This window comes from Pongo abelii, chromosome X, assembly GCF_028885655.2.
Source record: "Pongo abelii isolate AG06213 chromosome X, NHGRI_mPonAbe1-v2.0_pri, whole genome shotgun sequence".
NCBI classification, from domain to species: Eukaryota; Metazoa; Chordata; class Mammalia; order Primates; family Hominidae; genus Pongo; species Pongo abelii.
This window is the reverse complement of record NC_072008.2, coordinates 109451482-109475437: the sequence shown is the minus strand read 5'-3', so window position 1 is coordinate 109475437 and position 23956 is coordinate 109451482. Positions and strand designations below refer to the sequence as shown.

The following is a 23956-nucleotide window of genomic DNA, read 5'->3' as shown; positions in this document are numbered from 1 at the left end:
TGGCTCTCTCAAAGCAGGGAAACCCAAGGCTGCCCATGGCATGACCCTACTTATCTCTTAGAGTAAGCAGCTTCCTCTTTCCAGATGGTTTACTTCTTGTGGTAGAAAAAGAGACCCAGCCCTCTGCAAAGCAAGCATTTTATTACAAAACCAATCTTCTGTGCTGACAAAGTCTCTAGATACAGACAGACACTGCTGAGGCAACATTATTATTATTATTATTATATTGAGACAGTGTATGCCCAGGGTTGCAAGGGAAGGTGGTTCCACAGAACAGACATTAAATAAATTATTTGGGTAAGGGAGGAGAGTACAAACAATTTTAAGGAAATCTGGCCATTTCCATTTCTCTCTCTTGCTTTCTTCTCCTCTCTTATTCTCTTTATTCTCCCAGCTCTGATTTAAGAAGGAGAATGAGTTACTGAGTAAATAGTGGAGGAAGTAGTTTGTGTGTGGATACTTTAGCTGACTTTTGGCTTAATATTAAAGGACTCCCTTGGCCCCACTGCTGAACATTTTCTGCAACTTGGGAAGGCCAGATTGCCTGGGCCTGTGCCTGTCAGGGAGAGTTCATGGCTACAAGGTGCAGTGCACAGTGTATAGGAGTGCACATGGGCGCCTTGTGGAGAGAGGCCAAGGGGAAATGTCACAAAGCACAAAGCACAAAGCACAAAGCAGAGGACAGGTTTGAGCTTTTGGGGGAAAGCAGTAATGTGATGGGGGCAGCTGGCCTGGAAGCCAAAGTTTCTGAGATCTAATCTAAACCCTGCACTAAATCACAGATCACCTTGAGCCTGTCATTTCACGCTTCTGTGGCCTTCAAAAAGAGGAGACCGAATTAGATCTTTAATATCTGGTCATTTCTAACGTTATATAACTTGGTGGTTTAGCATGAGATGTTGGGGAGTATGGGGGATTCTAGACCTTCTTGTTCCTTTGCCCCATGCAAGAATCTCCACTTGAATTTCAGTCCTTTTCCCTTTCCTCACCAAATCAATATGTTTCAGGCACCAAATAGAAGGCACAAGACACTTCTAAATTGTCGAAAATTACAGTCAAGGCTACTTCCATCTCTGCTCATGGTAGTGCTAGGCCAAGCTATAGGGCAGGGTTGAAGAGGGTTGGTGGCAAGAGTCAGGAGGTGGTGGAGCAAAGAAGATTTAACCCCTTAAAAAAAAAACACCATATTCATTTCATCCATGATTTGTCTAGTGGCTGAAATGATCTCCTTACTAGGATGGAGACAACTTCACCATAAGTCACAGCAAAGTTTCATTTGGGAGGAAGTATTGATCACAACTACTCACTGTTACTTAATATTTAAGGATCCAGTTTCTTCTTACTTGACTGGAGCAGCCAGTTGGGGGATAGGCCTACGTGGCTTTGTCTCTTGACTTGATGATGAACTTGTTTGACTTTGGGAAAAAGGCCTATGCCATCACCAAGCTCTGTGGAATGCAGGCTGGAGAAAGTTTAGTTTCTTCCTACAAAAGTCTTCAGGAGGTCGGGCACAGTGGCTCACATCTGTAATCCCAGCATTTTGGGAGGCTGAGGCAGGAGGATCACTTGAACCCAAGTTTCGAGACCAGCCTAGGCAACAAAGTGAGACCCCCATCTCTACACAATAAAAACTTAGTTAGGTATGGTGGAATGCACCTGTAGTCCCAGCTACTCTTGAAGCCAAAGTGGGAGGATTGCTTGAGTCCGGAAGGTCAAGGCTACAGTGAGCCTGTGGCTGTACCACTGTGCTCCAGCCTGGGTGACAGAGTGAGACCCTGTCTCAAAAAAAAAAAAAAAAAGAGTCTCCAGGGGGGCCTTTGATTCCTAGGAAAGCAGGATGCTTGTCCTTTCTCTACTCTCTACTCATCTGCTGAGCCCAAAGGGAGCTGCATGGCAGAATCAAGGCTCGTGAACAGATCATTCTATACTTCCTATTGCCCCATTCTTCAGATGAAGAGAATGACCTTGATTCCTACTGGGTATCAGGAGACTTCAGTTGAACTCTGGAAGATGATACTCTGAACCTGCAGGTGAGTAGAGGTCTGAGTAGATGCAGAGCAGTGGAGAGGCCAAAGACTGAATATGAAACTGGACATGAGACAGACATCTAAATATTTTCTGAACACTAACTACAAAAAGAAGCCTTGCATTATTTCTGCTCCAGTCTATCTTTTTGGTTGGCTTGATTTTCACCAACTTGCAAACATGGTATAGTTATGTTTGGGAAAGTGGAGTTGGAATGAGAGTGGAAGTATAAAATGTGAGGCAGAGAAGATAGAGATGTATAGTTTTTAGTCTTCTTTTTCCCATCTGTAAAATGAATCTAAGAAAGACCGATAATAGCAGATCACATTCAAACTAGGAGTTAAAGACACTGAAATTTATCGAATAATTGATATGTATTCCATCAACTTGAAACAAAGGATTTTCCTGATCTCTGATAATTTGGACACACATGCGGGCCAGAAACTTCTCCTTCATAGTAACTAGAATGACTTTCCAGTCTTCATAGGGTCAAGAGAATCTTTTTGGGGTAAAGAAATGGGGAGGGACCTATGGAACCATTAGAATCTATGGTGAACTGAGCTCTACACTAGGATGATGATTATGGTGATGATGATTATTATTATTTTGAGACAGAATCTTGCTCTTATCAACCAGTCTGCAGTGCAATGGTGCGATCTCAGCTCACTGCAACCTCCACCTCCCGGGTTCAAGCGATTCTCCTCCCTCAGTCTCCCGAGTAGCTGGGATTACAGATGCCAGCCACCATGCCCAGCTAATTTTTGTATTTTTAGTAGAGACAGGGGTTTCGCAATGCTGACCAGCTGGTCTCGAACTCCTGACCTCAGATGATCCGCCTGCCTCGACCTCCCAAAGTGCTGGGATTACAGGCGTGAGCCACCGCGCCCGGCCTACAACAGGATTTAATTAATGCAATTAACATGAGCTAAGACTCCCCAGGCCCTGGTCTTCTTAGCACTGATTAACAGCTGCTCCAGGATTTGGTCTCTGGTCTGAGGCTTATCTCTTTAGTTTAGCCTTCTCTGGGAATCTTCTGACTGCTGCTGTTTGCTACTTTATCTTGAACAGAATCTCAGCAAACATTTAGCCACAATCGGAGCCATCAGAAAAGAGCCACTTCAAATTCTCTACCTCCAGAGCTCAGGATAAGCTGAGCTCCCTGGCCCTCACTTCCAGTTTCCTCCTGGGTGTTTCTCTGCAGTGCTAAAATGTTCATCCCTACTCAGTGAACTTTCTAAATAGTCCTCTTCTACTTTATCCTACCATTTCATATACCTGGTTCTGTACATGGAAAATAATTTGGCCTCCCAAGTGCTTTTGCTTAAGGTGATGCAACTGAGCAGACTTCCTGGATCTATGCCATGGCTTGTCTGAAAATGTCAAGTCCTCAGCATCCTATTTGTCTTTCCCGAAACTGGACCATAATTAAGGCTGATTGTACTGGATTTGCAGTTGTGAAACAGCACCTGCCTTTGACTCAGCAGTGGGCACACTGCTGTGGAAAGTGAGGGGATTATAGAACACGTGGGATTTAATGCATGGTTAGAAAGGCAATGTGAAGGTTACAGAAAGAAACTGACAATGGGCAGGAAAGAAAAGTCAGAGTTCTCAAAGCAACACTCTCTCAGTGTCTGACGATGATGTTGCTGACAGTGCAGGAGTGGGTGGCAGCAAAAGCTCATGTATGTGATCTGCTGTGTGGTTTGGAGTTGCCTATTGTCTGATTAGTATCTGAGGTGACTCTTTAGGAGTGCCTGTCATTGATTAGAATCTGTGATTTGGGGCCATATGCAACATAACTCTGCAAAATGAATACCTCCCCTACCTTGTAGAAAGAGAAATGGCTCAATTTGGCATCTTACCTAGGGATTCCAATTATTCTGGGCAAGTGACTGGCTAGAAGCACTTCATTAGCACAGTAAATGTAGAGACCTCAGCCACAAAACAAAGACAAGATCTACCTGCACTCAGGATAAAATGGACTAGTCGTCACACTCCATTTTCTTTGGCCACACACTCTTGGATAATAATTGTTAGCAACAGGGATATCATCTTCAGATTATCAAGGAGAGTTCTGTGTGTGTGTGTCTGCATGCACACGTGTATACTCAGATAATGAACACTACAGAAGTGCAAGTTTAGGCTAGTACATCATTTGTAATGTTAAATTTATAATTTTGGCGTATAACATTTGCCAGCTATAACTATATGATTGGTGTTAGTAATGCAAATTCAGATTTCTGCACAATTCTATGCAGCTATCAACCAAACTGTTCTTTACTTTAGTGTCCAGTGTCCTATTACAACAAACATTGAATTTATTCATAGTAAAACCAAAAAAGAAAAACAGAAGAAAAGACAGGAGAACAGACAGAAAGATAGACTGAAGGAAAGATAAAGTGAAAAGATTGAAGGTGGAAGAAGGAAGGAAGGAAGGATCCTAAATAATTGGAAACCACTCAGAGAAGCACCACAGCTAAGGATGCTGTTAATCTCACCTAACTCTTCTAGTGAGGAAGGTGCTTGTTAACAGTTGCAGACAAATATGTATGCATCATCAGAGATAATCATGAGATTATCTTTTCAGGATTCTTCGGTATGCGTGTTCTGTAGGGTTGGATTATTGAAGGATAAGCTTCTTGAAAGGGTGTCTAGCAGGTGGTGACCTGTGTGATGTGACTAGCAGAAAGATTCTGGGATAGATAAAAATGAAGCTCATTACTGCCTGTTGAAAAAAATAGTCTATTTTCTAGGCCATATAATAAATGCCCTACTCATATGCTGTGAGAAGCACTCAGGCCCTGGGGCATAGCTGATGACTCAGGCAGAAGGCTTCTTTGGGAAGGAATTACATTAGTGACCCACTAGAATGTAAGCTACATGAGGGCATGGACTCCACCTGCTTTTTTCACTGTTGTATCTCCAGAGCCTAGAATATCTGGCATCTGGCATATGATTTGCACTCAATAAATATTTGTTGAATGCATGCATGAATTAGTGGGAGTGTGATCCATTCCACACAGTAAATATTCATTTTTCCAAGTTCTGTTGCTTTTATGTTATGTAAGGGCTTCATGCCTTACATAGCATGCATTATCACAATCCCCAAATGAGTAAAATAAGATATTCATGAACATGATCACAAGCAAAAACCAATTTACCTTTGAGGAGAGGCATGACATGGTCCTATCATCCCCGAATAAGAATGTTGCAGAGTTACAAGAGCCAAGAGACAAGGAAAGTCAATGCAAACTCTGTGGAAACCTTAATGAAACTCTTCTGCACAGCTAGTGAATTGCTCTCAAGTGGCTGATGTGATGAGTAACGATTCTGAAGATCCATTCAGAAGGAGAGAAATGACGCATATCTGGATGCTAGTCACTACACCTTCCCTAGCTGGAGCTTCACCACTCTGTTGCTCCCTGGATCCTTAACAGAGAGCCCAGCAACAGAGGCAGGGCCATTGTTCACTGGTGCCATCCTGATGCTGACATCTGGTTTGTCTTTGGAGACTGAGAGGAATTCGGTTAACCTCTCCACTGGCCTCCCCAAGTTCACATACTTCACGTTTTTGTCTGCAAAACTCATGCCTGAAATATTCTATTAAACAAAAGGATGAAGCCAAATCTTTGAAGCATCAGACTTGAACCAGTCACTGTCCAAAAGTCAAGAGAGCACTGAATGTGTCTATCATATCTGCAGTTTTGTTCTTCCTTACTCCACCTGAGTCTAGGACTGTGAAACCTCCACCACCACTACTGCCCCCACACACTGGGCACCATCCCCTTAACTCCCAAGGGTGAAAGAGCTTCCTGCCTCTGATGCCAGTGCTCCTCAGCACCAGAGGTTGAGCCTCCACTTTCAAGTAAATTGTCATATCCTTGGTAGTTGAAAATAACCTGAAAAGAAAAATTCACACGCAGCAAAAAGATGCAGCCTTGCTCCTTAGAGATCCAACTGAAATGCCACGGTCATTGTCAGCAGATTTTTTAAAAGGCGTCTGTCTTTTTTTCAACCCCCCTCCAATTTCTTACCCTAGTGCTTCTGAAGAGTAGCTAAAGCTCTGAGAGTTTCCTTAGATTGGGGAACACAGCCTGCCTTTCAAGCTACCCCTCAGCTCACTCTCTACTTCAATAAGTGAGATAGGCAATCTGGGGGCCATACCATCTGGGTAATTGGAATTGAGTCCAGAAAGTTATGCCAAATGGTTCTCCAACTTTGCCCCCCAAAATGTAGCCCTGGAAGTCACTGAATTTACCAAACAATACCCATCCCAATGCAGACCTGCTGCTCCTCAGACTGAGGTTTCAGGAAGCCTGCTTGTCAGCAGGGCACAGTTGCAATTTTCCCTGCATAGGGTTGAAATGTGACAGACTCTTTTCTGGAATGAAACACTTACGAAAATGTGCTTCATCCATTTTTAGCAGCTTGGTAGTTTTTTCACGACAAAATAATATCTTTCATTCTGAAAAACACTTTGCCTATTGTAGCTTCTATACAACTTCAGCACTGCAATAAAGCCAGTTCTCGGGTGAGTATGGCAGCCAGTTGCAAAACAGGAAAAGGGTGCGATATATTTTGGAACATGATGATGCATATACTCCATAGCTTAGTGATGAGAAGAGAAAAAGGTTATGGGGCAAGGCTCAACACAACTTTGTACCCTTCCCACAGCAGAAAATGCTGAGGTCATCTTTGGAAAGTGTTGCTTCCTGTTGTTACAGGGAACTCGTCCAATTCACACCTCTCCTGCTGTTTGTGAATGCCTAGTGCAGCTTACCCAGTTCTTTACCTTCCTATCTCCCTTCTATACCCCAAGAGCCTGCTTCCAGCACCCTAGGAAAGCTGTATCTCTTCACCATGTCAGCCAGACATTTGGTCATAGCTACAGCCTCTCACAAGAAGGGATCTTTCCTCTCATGAAGCTGACCCTGCTATGATCTCAGCACTCAGAGATCCAATCTGGCACACAGGAGGTGGGACCGAGACAATAGACAGGTCCCCAGGGGCCTATGTCTTCCATTAGCTAAGAATTCCAGATGACCAAGTGTGAGGCCGCAGACCTAAGGGACAAGGGAATAAAAACTGCTTTCTTATTTTTCCTTATTATCATTACGTCATGCTGGCCTCTCTCTGTGTGTCAAACTTCTTGTTTGACAGAGAGAGATGCAGAGGCACTGAGCTTGAGGAAATATTCCTGCCCAGGATGCATCTTTTAACAAATGTTCACTAATTGCCTATAGTGTGCTGGAGATTTGGTGGATGATGTGTCTCTGCTCATCAGGGAGCTCACGATAGTAGGGGAGACAGGCAAGTAATCTGGTAATGTGACAGTGTGACAGAGTGCTGCAAAGGTGAGGGTCCTGTGGGAACACATTGGACAGTCTCCTATCCTATACCCAAGGGACATGTGGGCAGCTCCAGAAGTGTTCCTTACAAAATGACAACAAGACTCATTCCAGAAGGGTAAGAGTGGAAGGAAGAGTACTTTGGATAAAGGGAACAACATACAAAAACACCAGGAAGCTGGAGAGACAGAACAGGAAACTCTAGATGCATCAGTGGGACAAGCAGAGTGACCAACCTTGGGCTGCAGCCTGAGAGCAATGGGGAACTGTTGAAGCAGGAGAAGTGACATGATGAGTTTTGCTAGAGGAAGTGAGTTGCACAGAGGAGACAAGAGCCACACCCCTCCCCGCCAGACCCCCAGCAAGGAGCTCTGCCCTGGGAGGTTCTGTAAGGCTCAGTTCCTGCCTGTGGAGTGGGGGTCATGATGCTTAAAGGAAACAAGGAGGGAGGGTGAGCAGGTGAAAGGGCAGCTAAAGATGTTTTAGGATATTTTACATTTACGACCAAATAGGCATTATTTGAGACTTGTAATGTTCTCAGTCCCAACTCCAAAAGCCCAGCTCCCCTCTCTATATTTTAGTGTGTATTCAAAATTCTCTTCTTACCCTTTCATTTATGGTTTGAAAATTTCTCTTCCTTAATAATAACACAGCCAAAAGGGAGCTGCAGTACAGGTTCCACTCATGGCTGCCTCATTATTAATCCTTCCATATAGCCAATAGGCCACGTGGAGGAGCTTCCAATCCCCTCAAACCCTCTCTGGCAAGGTTGAGGAGGCCACAGTCAGCTCCAGGATTGAACCTCAGAAGGTGGCACAGACCCCTCCCCACAGCATGCAATCAGAACTCCGCAGAGCTGGCAGGAGAGTTCCCCCTGAGGGAGAAATGAAAACGCTTGGCTTCTCACTGTTGTCGTTTTGGAGGAGAGTGTAAAAGAGTGAAGATACAGGGGAGGTGGAAAGAGAAAACTGGGGATGGAGAGAAAGTGAGGAAGAAAGAAGAAAGGGAGACAGGCACAGAAAGTGAGATGCAGAGAAGAAACAGCGAGGAAGATTGGAGATGGAGATGGACAGAAGGTCCGTGAAGGAAAATTTCAGGGAGGGGGGAGGAAGAGAGGAGTAGAGTGAAAAAAAAGAAGAGAGAGCAAGAGGAAATGGGGGAGGGGAGAAGTCTCAGAGGTGTTTAGATAACACACTGGAACCTTTGAGGAAGAGTCAGGCAGGAGAAAATGGAGCTGCCAAAGCACCTTGTTGCTATAAGCAAATGTGCAGGAGGCAAGGGAGGAGGCCAGCCCACCCCTCTGCCTCTGTCCTCCATCCAGGGCTGAGGGCCACTAGGTCACTGCTCTTGACCCGCTGCGATTCCTCTGAAGCCAGCAAGGCCTACTGTGTCCCAGCCTTGCTCTGCATCTCTGTCCCTTCCCATGAGCCAGGCTGGGGAAGGAGTGTCTGGGAGGAGGAATTCTGAGAGCTATAGAGGACCCCAAGAGACGACGTGAGGGAGGAAAGCAGGCAGGGGAATGTCTGCACAACTACAAGGGCAAGGTGGGATGGGGGCAGGTAGACACACAAAGGGACAGACAGACTAAGCAGGCAGACCGCACCTGAGGAGGGTTCCCAAGTTCCTCTGTATCATACATCTTCTGTGTCTCTGTCCAGAGAGTTGGGGGAAAGCTATTCCTGCCCTCAGCCTCTTCACCTTTTCTCTAACCTGAAGCTGTCAGCTTGAGAATACCTGGTGGTGCTGCCTAAACCCTCTCAGGTCTTTTTCCCCCTGGTAAAAATCATTAGGACTTTACTGTTGGGCTCCAGCTTGGCTCCAGGATGAAAGGAAAGCTGGTCGGGAGTGGGAGGTGGGGGGCGGGGGGAGCAGGGCCACTTACATGCCCTCCTGCAGCTGGGGAGTTAGAGGTTGGACAGAACACCTCTGGCCCTCCCCAGGCAGCCACGGCAGCCCAAGCTCCTCCCTAGCACACAGGCAGGCTCTGAACCCCACTCCAGCTGCTGCCGACTGTGCCTTTAAATTACTGCTTTCGGAGGGTGCATCTAGGGGGAGGTGGGAGGCAGGAAAACATCTTCCTACCGGTCTCCCTCTTCCCTCCCCTCCAAGACTCTTCAGGATTTGGAGAGTGATTGCTGCCCAGAGAGAATCTTTTCCAGCTCCCAGCTGGCAGGCTAAGGCCCTCCGGAGCCCAAGGGGAGCCCAAGCAGAAGCCAGTAGGGTTATCTGTGTCAGGATCATTTCCAGGGGAATAGTTCTGGCCCCTGGCAGGTAAAGACTGGCCAGAGGAGAAGAGGCAGAAGAGGAGAGAGGGCAGGCTCTTTGCGAGCAGCCCAAGTTGGAGAAAGGCTCTGTACTTTTGGTGTTCCTGCAGGGATATCCTCTCTCACGTTGGCAGCCAGGCTGAGAAAAGGCTTCAAGATCCCCGCAGAATGACAACTCTTGTTCCTGCAACCCTCTCCTTCCTTCTTCTCTGGACCCTGCCAGGGCAGGTCCTCCTCAGGTGAGCTGAGTGGGGGTGAGAAGGAGGTGCATGCAAACACTAGCCAAGGGGGATGGGCAACCTGGGCATCTGGCACACTTTCCTCTAAGTTTGCACAAAGCCCGCAGTCTGGAGGGCTTCAGGGGAGGACACACCCTCTCCCAGTTAGGACCCCAAGAGCTTTTTATTAGAGATGTCAAGGCACCGGTCATGCTGAGAATGTTTCTGCACAGGTGGAAGCTTCCTAGGCCTGGGTAGGGGCTAGGCAACTAAGCCCCAGAATGGAGGGTGTCTGTCCAGCCACCTAACCCTGTTTCCCTATCATCTGGGCCACACACTGCTCAGATCACTAAAAATGACAGCAACATCTGTCAACTGCCAGCCCAAGAGGCTTCAAGTAGCAGGGATTTGCCCCAAGACCACATCAGGATGGAGCTGGGCTAGACGTTCTTTGGCCTTCTGCAGTCACCCTGCCTGTGCTCACTTGGTTGCTCCCTATTCCTTGAGGGGGAAAAAGTAGCAGTCACTTCCTGGGCTTGCAGGAAAGACATGCTTTGGGCTCCCTGTAAATGTTCCCCCACCAATTGCCCCTTTCTCATTAGACCAGGAGCCAGCCTAGGTTGGCAGGGTGAGCTGAACAGGAAAGATGGCTGTAGCCTGGGCTGACCTGATCATAAGAGGAGTGCCTCCCAAGGTGGAGGGGGTCAGTGCCACTGCAGCATACTCCTCCTCCTCCTCCTCTTAATCCAAGAAACATCGCAGGGCTGCTTGCCTCTGTGAAGCCTCCTGCCCCACTGTTTGCAGACACATTGGCTGGCAGGCAGGCAGGGATGCAGAGCAGGGCAATAAACTTCTAAAGAGTGAAAAGCAGCTCAAAGTGGAATGGCAGCACAGCTGGAGTTGACAGGAGGATGTAGGCAGAAGGGGGCACCACACTGGGCCTTGCAGGCGCTCCAGGAGGGGAGGCTGCCTCAAAGCTCAAGCTCCAGTAGCAGCATTCCCACTGGGGCTTGGAAAGCAGAGGCAGTTAGAGCAAAACGGACCCTTAGAGAGTCTGGAGTCCAAGCCCTTCATTGTACATACGGAAACTGAGGCCTAGAGATGGGGAGTGACCTGCCCAGGGTGGCTCAGCTACCTAGCACCAGAGTTAGAGTTCTCTCCCTGCACCACCCCAAGACTTTACATGAGAAAGACTGTCAGCTCTGGATCCTCCTAGGTCCTGAAGGTGTTTAGGACTTTCCAGGAATGAAAGAGAGGAAGGAGTGGCTGCACACAGTGACTCTGCTCTCAGGTCCTCAGATAAGTTAGCCCCAGAAGAGGGTACTGCAACAGGGGCTGGGGCCCAAGACTGCTAAGCCCATAGCCTGTCCCAGGATACTAGGTCTACGATTAGCAGGAGAGGTGACCTGAGAGTGGGGCTGAGGACGGCGGTGAGGGTCCAGTTTCTCCATGTGCAGGACCATGTGGCCTCCCAGCAGGCAGGTGGCAGGTGGCCAGAAGCAGCAGCAGCACCTGGCTAGCGTGGACAACCTGTGGTGAAGTCACAGACTTCTGCTTGCTCCAGCAACACTACCAGCCTCCTTGGATTTTCAGAGCCTGCCTCTGTCCCCAGGGTAAGGGCTTCCTCTTGCTTAGAAGATTCAAGGAGGCAGGACTACAGACGGTCAAGGTGGGGCTGCCACTGACCTTCCCCTACTTTGGCTCCTTGGCAGCCCACTCTGGGCTGCCTGCACCATAGTATTGTGATAGATAGAGCTAGTTTTAAAGTCAGTAGCTCTGGATTTGAATCCTGGCTTTACCACTCACTGGCTGCATGATCCTGAAGAATTCACCTCACGTTGCTGATCCTCAGTCTTCTCATTTATGTAATGGGGGTAATCATAATACTTAGTTGAGAGGACTAATGTGAGAACTAAACTAGACAGAGTGTGTAAAGCATTTAGCATGGTGCCTTAGCTATTTTTATTATTCTATTGGTCACTGGATAGTACATGGATCTACTGGGAAAGAGGAGCCCAATGGCTCAAAGAAGACTAGTCCCCAGCAGGACAGCAGTTACTCTGCTGCCCAGTCCCACAGTGCGGCAGCGGCAGTGACAGTGGTGGAGTCGGCTATAGAGCAATGACAGCAGGCAGGAGGGAGTAGGAGGTGCCTGGCCCAGCCTGAAGTCCAGCTGAGCTCAGCCCTGAGCACTGCTCCTGTCCCCAAGGCTTTGCTGAGCTCCTAGTCCCTAGTTTATCTGTTAGCTGGCAAGTTGGTAAGTAGGCATATGAAAGGGGCTTTGCTGCTGTTAGAGGGAAACCTGTTAGGGGAAAAGAGGGCTGGCTTCTAAGCTATGCCAAAGCACACTGGCTCCTTCCCCAAAATCAAGCTGTTAGCGGGGAAAATACGGGAGTTGACCTCAGCATGTCTACCCTACTGGGAGGCTTTTCCCCGTCCCTAGAGTCCTGCTTCCCCACCATAGTTGCCAAAACTAGTTCACCTGCCTGCAGTGGCATGGCCCTTAACTAAAACGTAGCTCAAACATAGCTTCCTGTTGGAGCACACGCCAGAAGCCAAAATTCCCTCTTCAGAAGCTGGGTCCTACTTCCTGAGCAGCCCAGCATAAAGCCCAAGCAACTGAAGCCAACTCTCAGAAATACAAGTTGTCCTTGAGCCCTTCCCATCCTTGACTAGGCTAGACGGGCAAAACTTTGTAGTAGCCACATCATTTCCCACAAGACATCACTCACTGAGTGTTTTCCAAGTACCTTCAGAAAGAGAACACTGGATGAGGCCTCAGCCTAGGGTTTGAGTCCTGACCCTGTCACTAGCTCTGAGACTTTGAACAAGTCATTCCTCCTTTTGAAGCCTCAGTTTTCTCATCTGTAAAATGGGAATAACAGTCCTCACTCCCATCTCACTGAGAATTCGGAGGGTAAGAAGACCTACTGTCTGTGAAAACACTTTACTGGTACTAACTGGCAGGCTGCCGTGTTGACTTATGGCGTTTTTGTTCTCATTTTGCAAATGGCACCCAGATACCCATCATCTTCTGTCCTCCTGCCTGAGGGGTATGGAAACTGAGAGTCTGTGATAAGTGCAGCACACAACTGGCCTCAGACTTTTTTACCTCTCCTGTCCAGGGTGGCCTTGGCAAAAGAGGAAGTCAAATCTGGAACCAAGGGGTCCCAGCCCATGTCCCCCTCTGATTTCCTAGACAAACTTATGGGGCAAACATCTGGATATGATGCCAGGATTCGGCCCAATTTTAAAGGTAAGAAATCTTCATCCGATAAAAACCCCTCCCTCCCCATCACCTTTGGCAGCACACTAGCCAGCCAGCCCCTATTGCCTCCCCTAAGGAAAGGAGGCTGGAGGTCCAGGGCTGGGGCTGGTTCTAACAGCTCAGAAGGAGCCTCCTCACCCCATTGCCCATGGGCCTGTGTATCTGGCACTGATTTCTCCCAGCAGTGCCCTGGCCTGCAGCTCAGGGAAGAAGTTCTGGAAGCTGCTCCCAGCCTCCTGGAATGCTCTGCCAATAGCCTGTGCTTTGCTACCCTCAGGCCCACCCGTGAACGTGACCTGCAACATCTTCATCAACAGTTTCAGCTCCGTCACCGAGACCACAATGGTAAGGGATCTCCCTGCTCCCTACTTCCAGCCTAGTGTGAGTGGGAGGAGCTCACCAGATAGCAAGCTGGCGTCTTTTGCCATATCAGCCCAAGGAAGACTCCTTCTCCAGTGAAAAATGCCTACTGCCCCGAGATGTGTTCCCAACATTCCTCCTCATGGCTCTCCTGCCCCTACAGGCTTGCTGGGCCCCTGGGAATGGCAATGTTTCTGAAGGGCCCATATCTGCACCCTCCTAGGACTACCGGGTGAATGTCTTCTTGCGGCAACAGTGGAATGACCCACGCCTGTCCTACCGAGAATATCCTGACGACTCTCTGGACCTCGATCCCGCCATGCTGGACTCTATCTGGAAGCCAGACCTGTTCTTTGCCAATGAGAAAGGGGCCAACTTCCATGAGGTGACCACAGACAACAAGTTACTGCGCATCTTCAAGAATGGGAATGTGCTCTACAGCATCAGGTGCACCGGGTGGATAGCCAGGAGAGTTTGCGTTAAGGGGAAGAATTTGGATGAAGACTGAGGGGTGGGAGGAGGGTTCCCTTGCACTGTGATGGGCCCTAGTAAGCCAATGTCCCTTCTTTCTTACTGTCCCCACTAGGTTGACCCTCATTTTGTCCTGCCCGATGGACCTCAAGAACTTCCCCATGGACATCCAGACCTGCGCGATGCAGCTGGAGAGCTGTAAGTGTCTATATAGAGTCACAGAGAGCCTGGAATAACAGCCAGTTAACCCGACCTCATGACATCACAGACAGGAAAAGGGCCACTCACAGTTGGGAGGAACTTACTCAAGCACACCCAGCCAATTCTTGGCACAGATGAGACTAGAAACCAGGGCTCCCTAACCCCTATCCCAGTGTGTTTTTCATCCCCACATTATTTGCTGATCTGGCTGTTCCATGGGGCTGGGGAACAGGAAGGCATCAGCCTTATGCACAAATGTGTTTGTGCTGTTTTGGGGGGCGATTTGAGCGACATCTTCTCTGCCCAAATGTATGTTCCCTCTCACAGTGCCTGAAGTAGTTCCTCCTTTACTTCTCTTGAATTAAGACATTGAAGATGCTTATAAAAATGCCAGAGTGGGCAGGGTGGGGGCACTCGTGGAGCCCTGATTCCCCACAAACACAGATAACCTTTGTAGAGAGGTAGGAGATGACAGTTCTAGGCAGAAGACAGTGCCTAGAATGAAGAGGTCAGCCAAGGGCTCCTCTGTGGCAGGGGTGCCAGCCTGGAGGGGCTGCCCAAAGCGCAGAGGAACCAAGGATGACAAGGTTGGGCCATCACTTATTTCCACTCCCTCCTCATCTCCTGGGTTGGGGGACACTGTTAGATCTGGAGTGATCCACTGGATGTTCACAGAAGAAGGCTTATAAGGCTGTTTCCAGCATAAAATAACTGTGATGCATAGAATGTGTCCTATGTGGTCAGCTCTTTAGAGTTCTTAAACCACTTTCACATCCAGGCTTTCAATATCCCTTCACAGCAACGCTGAAAAGTGGGGAGAGCAGCTACTATAATTCCCATTTTTCAGAAGGGGAAGCGACTTACCCAAAGTCACAGAGCTACTCTGGGTCAAGGCCCAACACTGGATGTCTGTGAGCCTTGGTGTTTCTGCTCCCATCTCTACCTGACATGTGCAAATATGGTCATATACGTGGCATGAGCCCTCATGAACTGCTATGTATGTGTGAATAACTTGACATGTTCAGACATTAGCTTCAAATTTGCCCCAACTCAAGGCCCTGGCTAGGATCTATGGTATGCACATTGTCCCATGCATGACTGGCAGGATATAAATAGCTGTCTCCTCCCTGAGGTGATGTGGCAGAAGCCCTGGCTCTGAGGCTAGCTCAGCTTAAGACATGTGTTCGGTACACATGCTTACTCCCCTCGGCTTGAGATATGGCAGGAGGCTCCCAGCTGTGTTCCTTGACATCTTTCCAACCCTCTTGACCTGCTTTCCAGGTCTGCCAGAATAATTTCTCTTTGGGCTTTTCTCAAGCTTGAGAACAGGGTAGGAGAGGAGTCTGTAATCTTCCTGATTTACCTGCCCACTCAGGATGGGCCCATGAGACAACTGACCAAGTGTCCTCTCCAGAAAAGTTTTCCTTTCCATGATGAGCATGAAGCTCCTAAACCCCAGACCTTACTCCTCACCTGTTCTCTCCTGCCTGTTCTGATCCTACCCCTACCCCCACCCAGCACCCACACTCTGCAGCCCTCTGCCATCTCTGTCACTTTCAGTTGGCTACACCATGAATGACCTCGTGTTTGAGTGGCTGGAAGATGCTCCTGCTGTCCAAGTGGCTGAGGGGCTGACTCTGCCCCAGTTTATCTTGCGGGATGAGAAGGATCTAGGCTGTTGTACCAAGCACTACAACACAGGTAAAAACCAGGATCTTTATTGGCTGTGAGCCACAGGAGAACCTTCAGATGTGAGGCAAGGGGACAAGGCAGCTGGCCTCTATCGAAGGTTCAATCTATGTCAGATATGGGGCCAGGTGCTTCATATAACTTATCTATTTGTGATAACAATTATAAACACCATTTTTCAGAAAGGGAAAACTGAGGTTCTAAGAAGTTAGTTAAATCAAGTGTCCAAGTCACACAGCTAGTAAATGGCAGATTTAGAATTTAAATCCAAGCCTTCTAACTCCAAAGTCCGTGTTCTTTTTCCTGTCTCATGCTGCAGAGCAAATGACAGTGGGTGGACAGTTTCCCACTTTTCCTGGGGTCAACTTTGTATGGAAGCGGGGAATCCACATCTGGTAATAGGGAGTGACTATGCTGAACCCAGAGGGAACAGGCCTGAGGGCAGTGGCCAGCTTACAGTCCACACCTCCCACTGTCACTACCACTGCCAGCTCTCAGGAACTTCCCAAGTGTGAAATGTCAGCTAAGAAGTGGAGAAGGGCTGCTTTCCCAGGCTGAGCATCTGCCCCCCTGCAGCTTCTCTAAGAGTTGCTGGCTCCACATTTTCCCTGACAATTTGTCTGCGCAGAGCTCTGACCCTGAAGTAGAGGCAGCAGCCTGAAGAGGGGAGATCCCGGGTCCCTTCCATGGTGGACTGATATGTTTTGGGTGCTGCCCCATGAATATGTGTGTGCATGTATGTGGGGGTGTGGGGAGTGGGAAGAGGAAAAGGCCATTGAATTTAGAAAATGCAAGGGGGAATGAAAATTGATATAAACTTTTTGAAGTAAAAAAGTTGGCAATTTGTATATAGATCAGTGGTTTTCAAACTTTGGTGTGCATTATATTCCCCTGGGGAGTCTATTAAAATGTTGACTCCTGGGCTCTACCTCTCAGAGATTCTGATTATGGTTACCTATACTTGGAGTGATGCCTAGAAATCTGCATTTTAACAAGCATCCTGAAGATTGTGGTGCAGGTGGTTCAGCAAACATGCTTTGAGAAACTTTAGTCTAGAAGCTAAAATTGTTTTTCTACTTATTTATCCAGGAATCCTACTCCTTGAAATGTCTTATATGGAAATATTCCAAAATACTGCATTGGCCTTAGACCCCAAGGGGGCTCCTGGGTGGCTGTTTATATTAGCAAAAACTTGGAACTGTTTTAAATATCCACCGATAGGGCAGAGGTTAAGTAAATTACAATTACATGTGCGTCTGCTTGGTGGACTAGTATGCAGACGTTAAAAGGGATGGTTACAAGGTGCTTATATCAATGTGGGAAAGTACAAGTGAAAAAAGCTAAGATTCAGAGGTATAAATACAGAATGATTATATTATGGTAAAAGAAACAAACCAAAAGCATACATTTAAAAACCTTGAGTGGAAATAGCACTAAGTGTCTCTAAAGTAATGTGATACAACAGATAAGAGCAAGAACTTTGGAGGCAGATGGAGCTGAGTTTGGATTCTGGCTCCATCATTTACTAGTTGAGTGCCCTTGAGAAACATAATTTAATCTCTTCTTGCCTCCGTATTCCTACCTGTAATATGAGAGATAATAATTTTACTTGCCCCAAAGAGTTGCTATAGGATTAAATGAGAAAAAGTATATAGAGTCAGGTCCCTTAGTAAGGGTTTGATAAATGTAAGCTTACAAATATTATTATTCCTTCTCTACTTCTCATTTTCTCTATACTAAACAAGTTTTAATTTTGGAATTAAAAACAAAACTGCTATTGCCAAAAAGAAAGAAGAAGAAGGAAAGAAAGGAAAGAAAATATAGGTACCTAATAAAGGCATGTCACGGCAAGAATCCCAGGGTGGGATGAAGTGAGGTGGATTCAGGGAACAGTAAGAGGTCACAGCATCATACAATGTGTCAAAGCCATAATCAGTCATTGACAAAATCACTGACTTTGAAGAATCAAGTAGGCCTGATAAGACTACACCTAGGCCAGAATAAAATAACAATATATGCATCTTCTCCTTTTTGTTTGGATTATCCTGAGCCTCTGCTTCCAAGAGAAGCTCTGAGTTAGTATTTTCTCAGCCCTAGGGCCCCGGAAAGCAGAGTAAAGTGAAGGCTGGCAAAGGAGGTGGAGCATTGGTCGGTGTGCCTGGGCCAATGCACTTTTTGTTGGTGGAATAGAATGCTGCAGCCTGATGCTCTATGGGAACCCGCTCCCTGCTGTCTGGAGCTGGTCTCTCTGTTGGGCACTGTTTTCAGATGTTTGCTATCCGGCTCTTCTCACTTGCTTAAGACACAAGCAGTGTTTATCCCAGTGAATTGTTGTTGCTAGAGAGCTTCTGGGGCACTAGCAAGCACAAGCATGGCCCCTGAGATCTAAGTGGAGTCTAAGCTAATTGCTTTGTTAATAATGATAACAATAGTAACAGCTACCTATGTGTCAAACACCTCAAATACATTATCTTGTTTAATTTTTCCAATAGCCCAGTGATGCAGTTGGTATCACTACTCTGTTTTACAGGCAAGTAAACTGAAGCTCAAAAAGCTTGGGTGTTTTGCCCAAAGTCACACAGTGGAAGGTTCAGGATTCAAACCCAGGCAGTCTGACTCTGGAGCCCTCCTGCTCCTTATCCTTTTGCTGTGCGGTCACGTGAAAGGCCTTCTGCTGGAAATGAAAGTGCTGGGAGCCAAAGGCCAAGTCTTTGATGGTCGCTCTGAGAGCTTCCTTAGTACATACATCTGGCACTACCTGGGGCCATTATGAAAGGCTCATTCATTGGCCCAGCTGAGGTACCCAGAGGCTGGTCAGTAGAGGGCTGCCCTAATCCTGTCCTAATCCCCTCAGGCTCAGCTACAGGCTGGGTACCTGGGGCCTGACACCTCACCTCTCTCCTTGCAGGGAAATTCACCTGCATCGAGGTAAAGTTTCACCTGGAGCGGCAGATGGGCTACTATCTGATTCAGATGTACATCCCCAGCCTACTCATCGTCATCCTGTCCTGGGTCTCCTTCTGGATCAACATGGATGCTGCCCCTGCCCGTGTGGGCCTGGGCATCACCACTGTGCTCACCATGACCACCCAGAGCTCTGGCTCCCGGGCCTCTTTGCCTAAGGTGAAGAGACATGCAAGGGAACTTGCTTGCCATAGAGTACCCCATTTCCCATTCATCCCAATGTGCCCTCCTGCTCACCATTTACCTTGGATTTAAGGTTCAGAAGACCCACTGGGCAAAAGCTGATGTCCTGCATTCTCTCTCCCTGTAATATACTGCTAATAACATTGTTGACAATGTGGAGGCTGGGGTTAGGGATACTATCTGGCTAGGGAATGAGGAGAGACAGTGCTTTACTTTGACTCAATTCAGGAAATACTAGCATGTCCAAGGTCAAAAGATCCTCAGCAAGTAGAAAGTCCTACTCCCTCATAATACAGATGAGGAGAATACAGCCCAGAGTGGTAAAATAACCTTCTTAAGATCATGCCTTATAAGAAACAACCAAAAGAATATCTGAGTTTTGAACCAATTTCTGTCATCTTACTGTATCAGAAATTAGAAACTATCACAAAGCGCTCTAGAGACAGTATCCATTCTTTTGGGATGAGAAAATTGAGGTAGAAAACAGCAATTAAAGTCAGTGGACTCCAGTTGTCTGGGCCCGGTGATGTTTTGATTACGCAGGAAGATTTGTGCTGATGGGACTGGGCACAGATTCTCCCTGCCTCATGTCTTCATGTAGGGAATTTAGAGGTCACCTCAAAGTCCTTACAGTCAGCAAGGCTCTGAACAAATCAGGGAACAAGAACATTTATTCATTCAATAAATATTTATTGAGCATGTACTATGTACCAGCCACTGAACTTTGTCATGGAGAAATAACAGGAAGCAAAAGCAACACAGTTCCTTGTGGATCTTACAATGAACATATTCCCTCTTGCACTGATTTGTTGGGAACCAGGCCCTGTGATCTCCCATCTCTCAGTGCTAGTTCCTAAGAAGACTTTTTACTGGGGGCTTACACAGCAGGTAATTTCAGGCATCCATGGTGAATTTATGAATTTGCTACATGGCAGGGGTTGGGGGGCTAGTGATTAGGAGTAGGAGATTGGGGTCAGACAGATTTGGGTTTGTCTCCCAGGCTCATCATCTACTAATAATTTACCTTAGGTAAATTCCTTGACCTCTCAATCATCTTGCCTGTAACATGGGAATAAGAATATTACCAGCTCCGGCTGGGCGCAGTGGCTCAGGCCTGTGATCCCAGCACTTTGGGAGGCCAAGGCAGGTGGATCACGAGGCCAAGAGTTCGAGACCAGCCTGGCCAACATGGTGAAACCCCATCTCTACTAAGAATACAAAAAAATTAGCTGGGTATGGTGGCGTGTGCCTATAATCCCAGCTCTCGGGAGGCTGAGACAGAAGAATCGCTTGAACCGGGGAGGCAGAGGTTGCAGTGAGCCGAGATCTCACCACTGCACTCCAGCCTGGGCAACAGAGCAAGACTCTGTCTCGAGACAAAAAAAAAAAAAAAGAATATTACCAGTTCCATAGGGTTATTGCAAAATATAATGTATTAGCACACAGGACAGTGTTTGGCACATAATAACCGCTCAATAAATGTTAACTATTGTTGTAATTATCAGGTGTCAAGGTTGATAAAACTGAGTGATGAATCTGGGGCTAAAGCAGCTGGTGTTGTCCCTAATTATTTTTGAGTTGTCAGAAACCCTTTGAGGTGATCCAAAGCCCTATAGCGATAAATGGTGACAAAACTCAGATCAGAATCACATGTCCCAGGAAACGTTGTTAGAGATCATTTTCTGTAAATGTGTTTTCTAGATGGACAGGGATATTGACAAGGCTCTGAGAGGCAGGCTGGACTTAGGCAAGGGCTACACGGCCAGACCAGGCTGTGATGGTCGTGTTTTGATAATGATGTTGTAAGGAGACCAGAAGCAGAAAAGTAGTTCAGACCTAAGAACCCTGCCCTAGTTTATTGCTTCTGCCATGCGAGGTGATTCATCTCTAAAGCAGAGAGGTACTGCAATTTATGCCTTATTCTTGCCAAGAGAACTTCCTTTTCTGGTTCCCTCCTGTGAGTGAACATAATCCATCTGCTCCCAGGAATCACTTAGTTTCCTTATTTGGAAAAAAAAAAGTTTGTTGGAGGGTTGTTTGCAGCATTTGGTACCTTCTTGTCAGATTTTAATGACTTCTTCATGGCCTCATTGGCCAGTAAGCAAAATATCCAGGCCTGCACCCTGAACTAAATAGCCTCATTAGCCAGCCCCTCAGAGCAAGGGGCTCAGTAAGCCAGGGACTGTCTGCTCACTCTTGAGTTTGTGCAACATTAAGTTTGGTGGGGGCCCATGAGGTCAGGCCAGGGGCTTCCAAAAGTCACACCAACCTCACACCCCTAATACAACTCTAGTGTCCAGAATGAGAGTGGTAGAGGCTTACTTCGTAAGGGAACTCGGTTGGAGTGGCCATTCCTCATGTTCCCAGGAAACAACTGTTACTTTGCCTTTATGGTGCCACCAAAGGCACTGATTACCACCTCTTTGCCAGGACTTTGATCCCCTCAACTGCAGGGAGCACAAAGCAGAATGGAAGGACTAAATGGAAGTTTATTCCAGAGGCTAGGAGATTAGACCTAAAGTTGCAGCAGGGAAGGAGCCACTTCTATCTAGATCCTATCATCTAAATGGCCTACAGCTATTGGGGCAGGTAGTGGTAAGGAGGGTAGAGAGCAAGCAGAAGCCAGCAGATATACACATCACATGTTGCTAAACCATCTAGCTGTTCATTCATTAAAAAAAATATTTACTATAGGCCAGAAACTCAGCTAGGCATTGGAAGCGGAACAGTGATCGAGATAGAAACAGTCTGTGCCATCGAAGAGCTCACAGTCTAGTGGAGGGAATGGCCAGGTATGTGATGGATGCTAAGAAGTTGTAGGTAACCTGAGCACATACAGCAGGACAACCAACACAGACTGGGATGATTAGGGAAGGCTTCCCAGGGGATGTAGTATCTAAAGTGAGAGCTGAAGGATAAGTAAAAGTTATCTAGGTAAATGAGAGAAAGGTTAGAGGAGACTGGTTCTTTGGGAAACTACTGAAATAGTTCACCACAGCAGATTACAAGGGGTGTAATGAAACTGAACAGGTAGGCAAAGGCTAGATATCATGATAAGGGGAGCAAAGACTGTATCGTAAGGGTAATGGAGAACCACTGAAGGATCATAAAGGGGAGTGATATAATCAGATTTACATTTTGAAAACAACTCTGGCTGCTGTTTGGAGAACAGATAGGAGGTGGCAAGAGTAGATGCAAGGAGACCATTCAGAAAACTTGCAACCCTTCAGATGTGCTAGGATAGTGAGTGGATAGATTCCTGAGTTTTTGTTTTTGTTTTTGTTTTTTTTGTTTGTTTTGTTTTGTTTTGTTTAGACAGAGTCTTGCTCTGTCACCCAGGCTGGAGTGCAGTGGCACAATCTCAGCTCATTGCAACCTCTGCCTCCCAGGTTCAAGCAATTCTCCCACCTCAGCCTCCCTAGTAGCTGGGATTACAAGCATGCGCCACCACACCCAGCTAATTTTTTTTGTTTTTAGTAGAGATGGGGTTTGGCTATGTTGGCCAGGCTGATCTCGAACCCCTGGGCTCAAGTGATCTGCCTCTTGGACTCCCAAAGTGCTGGGATTACAGGCGTGAGCCACCGCGCCAGGCCGAGATTTTTAAGATGTATGATTGACACACTCATCATTAACAGGACTTTCTTCCTAGTGCTTAAAGTGTCTTTTTCTTTGATGGTCTAAGGACCTTCATGGCCATCTCTTTATAATAATGAGTAATTACCTCATTTTTGATCTTGATAGCAGGTATTTGATATCCTTGGGAGCACTGTGGGACTGAGGGATGGTGAATGAAATAGAATGCCCTCTTAGTAAGTGGCAAAGTGGAGACACCAAAGGATGCTTCATCAGGGTTGCCTAGTAACCCACTGCCACCATCTCAGTGACATTGCCCTAAAAGAGTTAGAGCAGGGTTTTTCACCCTTAGCACTCTTGCCATTGGGGGCCAGATAATTCTTTGTTGTGTGCGTGCATGTGTGTGTGTGTGTGCGTGTCTGTATGTGTGTCTGTGTGTGTCTGTATGTGTGTCTGTGTGTGTGCGTGTCTGTATGTGTGTCTGTGTCTGTGCATGTCTGTGTGTTGAAGGCCAGGCAGGGAGCTGTGTACTGTAGGATGTTTAGCAGCATCCCTGGCCTGTACCATTAGATGCTTGTAGCTACCACCTCCCGCAAAATTGTGCCATCAAAAATGTCTCCAAATATTACCCAATGTCCCTGGTGGGGGACGGAGTTGTCCCCAGTTAAGAATCACTGAAGCAGAGGATTTATTTATCCAGTGAAACTTGCTCCTTACCTGGGGTCTGCAGCACCCTCCTTTCCCATCATAGCAGCAGCTGATGAAAGAAGTGGCCTGTCCGAAATTCTGTTCTTGCTGGGGTGCCCTATGTGGTGAGCTCAGCAGCTCAAAACTAAGTAGCAGGTAATTTGGTCGAGAAGATGAAAAGGTCTAAACCTGAGCTCTGTCCTCTACTCCTGGCCCCATCCAGCTGCAATGCCTGGAAGAGGCCAGAAAGTGGGAGACAAAAGTACTTAGAGGCTGCCAAGGAAAGCAGTGAGAGGAGAGTACAAGGGACTGGATAGGTGGATGCCAACCACATCTTGCAACTAGCAAAGAATCCTTAAAGGGATGGGTGGTGTTCCCTCAGTATCCCTGCCCTGTTCTCTCCAGGGTGAGAGATGAGGCCCCAGCTCACTACTGAGCTAAATTCATCAGCAGAGCCTTTCCAAAAGAGCAATAAGGAAAACCACAGGACCAAGGGAAGAACAGGGGTGGAGGTGGGAAAAGAAGGAACTCCTAGTCTGTCAGTGAGACCGCAGCCTAAGTAAATGGCAATGCCACTGAATTGAAAGCCCAGAACCCTCAGGTCCTAGTGCCACCTTCTCACTGGGTAATCTTGGCTAAGACCATCTGCTCTGGGCCTTAAGTGTCCTCATGTGTCTCACATCGGAATTGTGAACCCTGCCTGAC

The 23956-nt window shown here is 47.1% G+C and overlaps 1 protein-coding gene across 1 annotated transcript; it reads left to right on the top strand.

Moving 5' to 3' along the window:
- Positions 1-9805: 9805 nt before the first annotated feature.
- Positions 9806-20797, top strand: LOC100434888 (glycine receptor subunit alpha-4). Its single transcript, XM_063721113.1, has 8 exons — positions 9806-9876; positions 12981-13111; positions 13200-13468; positions 13707-13939; positions 14070-14152; positions 15716-15856; positions 18753-18967; positions 20693-20797. Exons 1-8 carry the CDS (start codon positions 9806-9808, stop codon positions 20795-20797), a joined length of 1248 nt encoding a protein of 415 aa, XP_063577183.1.
- Positions 20798-23956: the final 3159 nt, after the last annotated feature.